Source organism: Galeopterus variegatus, unplaced genomic scaffold (assembly GCF_000696425.1).
Source record: "Galeopterus variegatus unplaced genomic scaffold, G_variegatus-3.0.2 Scaffold6635, whole genome shotgun sequence".
NCBI classification, from domain to species: Eukaryota; Metazoa; Chordata; class Mammalia; order Dermoptera; family Cynocephalidae; genus Galeopterus; species Galeopterus variegatus.
The window spans coordinates 106,440-111,131 of record NW_007732746.1 but is presented as its reverse complement, the minus strand read 5'-3'; the positions used below and the strand labels follow the sequence as shown (position 1 = coordinate 111,131).

Genomic DNA, 4,692 nt, shown 5'->3' with positions numbered 1-4,692 from the left:
GTGTGTTGGACACAACAGTCTAATCCTATGTCCCCTGGGTTCTTGCATTGTCATCAGTCTGTTGCCTTTTTCTCCAAAGACCACATGAAGGGAAATAAAATTCTTAGGCTCCACCTTTGCCCTCAGAACCTTGTAAACCTCACTGTGTGGTCTGAGGCTGGTGTGACTTTGTTTCCTGCTGGGGGACCTGCTCTTCCTGCCCATATGCCCCTGTAATCCAGTCTATTAGAATTTTAATTTTTATTATGAAATATACACACAGAAGAATGTATTTTATAGACACACAGCATTAAAGTGAATGATCAAATGGACAGCCATATACCTCAGGATGCACCCGCTGGCTGTTTGGGAACTGATTTCAATGTGGCTTTAAAGAGAGATGTGCCCGGGCCCCCAGGAGGGCTCAGCCCACCCTCTCCCCCTTCCCTGTCCCCCCTCTTTCCTTCTCTTCCTGGAGAGGTTCTGTGGGAAGCTCAGGACCACCTAGGATCAGGCAATATTTTATAGACCAAATATATGGCCTGGAGCAAAAGACACATGCAGTGACACTGGCCTTCAGCATAGCCTGGCAGAACTTTAGAGTTTGTAGCAGTCACCCCAACCATGACAAATGAGTAAACAAGTGAATGGTAGGAACAATATCTTGACCTCACGTACAAAGTGATTCAAAAAAACTTTATCGCAGCTTCTTAGAGCAGAACTGAGTTTGCAACGCTAGGACCATCTTGGGAACCGCAGAAAGGGCCCCAGGAACTGGAGCATAGGAGAAGGAAACAAGCCACTGATGGGAGGGTTGGCCACCCCCGGGTGCCAACATATCCCTGAAAGCTCTCGCTGGGCCACACTGCAGGGGACAAGCAACCTCTGGCCGGGAGGTTCCCAGGGAAGAGTGGCTCAGGGCACCATGTTCCACCACTTGAAGGGGAAGGGCTGCCGGCGCACATTGGTGCCGCAGTGCACCTCCCCGTGCAGCATGTGGTAGGGGGTGAAGTCGTCGATGAAGCTGCAGTGGAGGCCCAGCGGCTCCAGCAGGGACCGCACCTTCTCCTCCAGGCAGCAGCGGCCCTTGATGATGGGCCCGAAGGGCTTGGGGATGCCCAGGTACTTCCCCAGCACCAGCATGTTCACCTGCAGGGAAGAGAGGTCCCAGGTCAGAGGCAGCAGCATGTGGCCTGCATCACGGTCTGAGTGTCCCCTCCCTCCTCTGACCTTTGGAAACAATAGCCCCACTTTACAGATGAGGAAACTGAAGCCCAGACAGATAAAGTGAGCTGCCAAAGGCTGCACGGCTAGTCTAGGATTTATACCCAAGTCTGTTGGACTCCAGGGTCCATCTCTTAACACTACATTGTCCTCCCCCATCCTGCCACCTGCCACCTGATAAACTGTTCATATTATTCAAGGGCCAGCTCCAATGCCAGTCCCTCTGTGAAGTTGCCCATGAATCCCTGAACTCTGGCAGTCACTCCTTCTCTATGCTCCCATAACCCCTAGCACCGTGCCTGGCACATATTAGGCACTTAGTAAATATCTGTTGAATGGGTGAATAAATGACCACCTCTGTCGTAGAACTTTCTATATATTGGGGCTTATGTAAATGACTTTGTTTTCTCCATTATGTTGGAAGGTGGCCCGGTGAGGACGAAGTATGAGGATTTTGGTTCTAGGCCAACGTGGGTTTGAATCCCAGCTCTGTTACTCAATAGCTGTGTGACCTTAGGCAAGTCACTTCACTTCTCTGAACCTCATTGGCAAAAGGAGCCCACATACATGTTTCCATTGCTGTGACAATTAGCTAAGAACACGCATGCACAGCACTGTGTGGGCACATAGGGGCACAGCCATTCTCCATGGGTCATGAGTCCTGGAGGGGGCATCTCATTCTCTGTCGCTGCTCAGACCCATCCTGTGCCAATGCCTTCTGTTGTTAATTTCTCTGCCTGTTCCAGGACCACTCCCCAGCACCCTCCTCCCACAACAGCCTCCTGGGAGAGTCATTTCTCATGTTTAGGCTCCCTCCAGGGGCCTTGACTAGCGAAGGCACAGAGTCAGCCCTCCGTAATGCTGATTACGTTTCAGACACCTCATCCCCTCGCTGCTGGTGTGAACTTTCATTCCTGTGCTGGGAAGCCTGGCTTTGCTAAACCCGAGAGGAAACCAAATGCTTAAGGCCAAGGAGTTTTATTCAGGGGGTAAGGGGAGATGCCCTCACTCCTGCCTTCTTTTGGCCAAGAGACCCTTTATTCCAAACAAAATATTTTGCAGAATCTCAATGAATAAAACAGAAAATCTAAACCACCAGATTTGAAGCACTGCCTTGGAACCCCAGGGCCCTGGGAACCCACTTTGAGAACCACTGTGTTTGGGACTGCTGGCTACTCCCTGAATTGTAGCCCCCAGCCCCAGAAGGAGGGAGTGACTGAGGGGCCCCAGTGGAATTGGGTGAAGTTTCTGCATGGCCCTTGGGTATTCTTTGTAGAGAGGGAGTAACAGGGCATGGAGGTGGTAAAAATACAATAGGTGACATTGAGATAGTGCTTGGAGGGTCACAGTTAAAAATTCTCGGCAAAGGTGGGGTCACCCTCAAATCCACCCTTCAGATGGGTGAGTCCCACTCAGCCTAGGCAGTGCCAGACTCACCTCCTAGGAGAGGCCTTCCTGGACCACCCAGTCGGAGGGGGTGCCCCCACGTATGTTCCCTTCAGGATGATTAACACAACCTGAGAGCAGCATGTCTGTTGCTTGACACCCTGCCTGTCCCCCAAACCTCCTGCAGGGAGGCAGCAGTGCAGCACAGTGGTTAGCACACAGGTTCTGCAGCCAGATCCTTTCCTGGCTGTGAAGTTGAGCTCTGATTCCCATCTCTTGCCAGCTGTGTGTTCTTGTGCCAGAGACCTCACCTCTCTGTGCCTCACCTGTAAGGCACAGGTGCCGACAGACCTGACTCCTGCATTGCTGTGAGATACCAGAAGGTGCTCTGCAGGCTGTATAGGGCCACACAAACCCCAGCAGGTGAGGAGAAGAGCCTGGCCTCCTAGACCTGTCCCAAGAGCCCAGCTGGCCTCTCTAACTAAGCTACCTCTGTGCCACATCCTGGGGTTTAAAGGCCATTTGCAAAGGTGAGCCGACCGCCACCTCCTCACCATGTTTGGGAAAAAGGCATTGGCCTTGAGAATCCCTTCTTCATTCTTCTTGAGCTTAAAGAGCTGCGGGATGTCAACGATGTCACCGTCGGCCAGGCCCAGCTCCTGCTTCAGCACCTCTCGGTTCCAGTCGATGCAGTTCTGCGTCTTCTTGAGCTTAAAGAGCTGCGGGATGTCAACGATGTCACCGTCGGCCAGGCCCAGCTCCCGCTTCAGCACCTCTCGGTTCCAGTCGATGCAGTTCTGCGGGAGAGAGCGAGAGGCAGATGGGGGAGGATTGCTGGGGAGGCAGGGACAGTATGGGCTGAGGCTCCCTGGCCAAGGGAAGGACAGAGACAGGATCAGGAAGGCAGTGATGGGTGGCTCCGGGCTCCCTGACATAGAGGGGCTGTTAGCCAGTACTCTTGTGGGACCTTGTGGGCCTCCCACACTGTCCCACTCAGCCTCTCCCTCGGCTTCTGTGTGTCACCACCCAGCCAACATGTAGCCCAGGAGGGCTCCTGCCTTGTGCCCCTAATCACAGAGAAAGGAGGCTCGGTGTAGAGGGTGTCAGGTCTGCCCAGGTTGTGGCATCTCCTGGGCACCCAAGACAGTACCTCCACATATGAATTGTGTTTTCTCAATATCTTGTTTGACAGAATGTCCTTTATTTTCTGCTGTTTTATTTCTGTCATGGAAAAAAAACAAAAAACATAAATGAATTCAGAGGTCGATTTCCCTCTTCCCAGCAGGTACAGTGGGGACTCAGTGTTCCTGTCTGTAAAATGGGGGCAGTAATAATTCCTATCATATAGTTTAGCCATGAGCATCTGCAAGGCAAATGCCTTTAACAAAATATTTTAGCAGTGTAAATTCTCACTAAAAATGTGGCTCTTACTCCTTTAAATTCTCTTCAAAGAGATCTCGTTTAGAAAGAATCGGGTCTGCCCATTGCCTGGTGCCACGCAACATGCGAGCACTACAGATATCAGATGAAAACTCTCAGCCACGGAGGCTTCTCAGCCTCTGACCCCAGCCCATGTCTGTGAAGTTTACTGAAAACAATAACTCTCATTCTGTGCTCCCGCAAAACAATAACTCTCATTCTGTGCTCCCGCCAGACTGAACTCTTCTCAGCTACTGAAACAATGTGATTTCTCCTGCCTCTGAGCCTTTGCATTCTCTGTTCCCTCTGTCTGCAGTATCTCCCTTCCTCTCCTCTCACGGCCCCATTTGCCTGGCCAGCTCCTGTTCATCCTTCATGCTCCTGCTTGGTCTTTGCTTCCTCCAGGAATCCTTCCTTAAGCTCCACTCAGACAACCTCCCAAAGCCCCTGTTTTATTGACTTGCTGGGAGCTATTCTGCCCTATTCACACAGTATCTTCAGCACTTGGCATGGTGCCTGGTGCACAGTAAGGTGCTCCAAAGGTATCCGTTGCCTGGATCATTCTATCTGGCAATAAAGCACGTGAAGGCAGAGGAAGGTGCCCAGACAGAACAAGGCATGGCCCACTTACCCCTGACCCCTTTGAACAGCAGAGCCTCCCCGTGACCCTCCTTCTGCTGCTCC

At 51.8% G+C, this 4,692-nt stretch overlaps 1 protein-coding gene across 1 annotated transcript in view; it reads right to left on the bottom strand.

Annotated features, from left to right (window-relative positions):
- Positions 1-894: 894 nt before the first annotated feature.
- Positions 895-4,692, bottom strand: part of PADI4 (peptidyl arginine deiminase, type IV) — a 42,708-nt gene continuing 38,910 nt past the window's right edge. Inside the window, exons 14-16 of the mRNA XM_008591097.1 lie at positions 3,740-3,810; positions 3,144-3,284; positions 895-1,128 (exon numbers count right to left, since the gene is read on the bottom strand). Coding sequence (XP_008589319.1) covers positions 895-1,128; positions 3,144-3,284; positions 3,740-3,810 — 446 coding nt within the window. The remainder of the gene's footprint in view (positions 1,129-3,143; positions 3,285-3,739; positions 3,811-4,692) is intronic.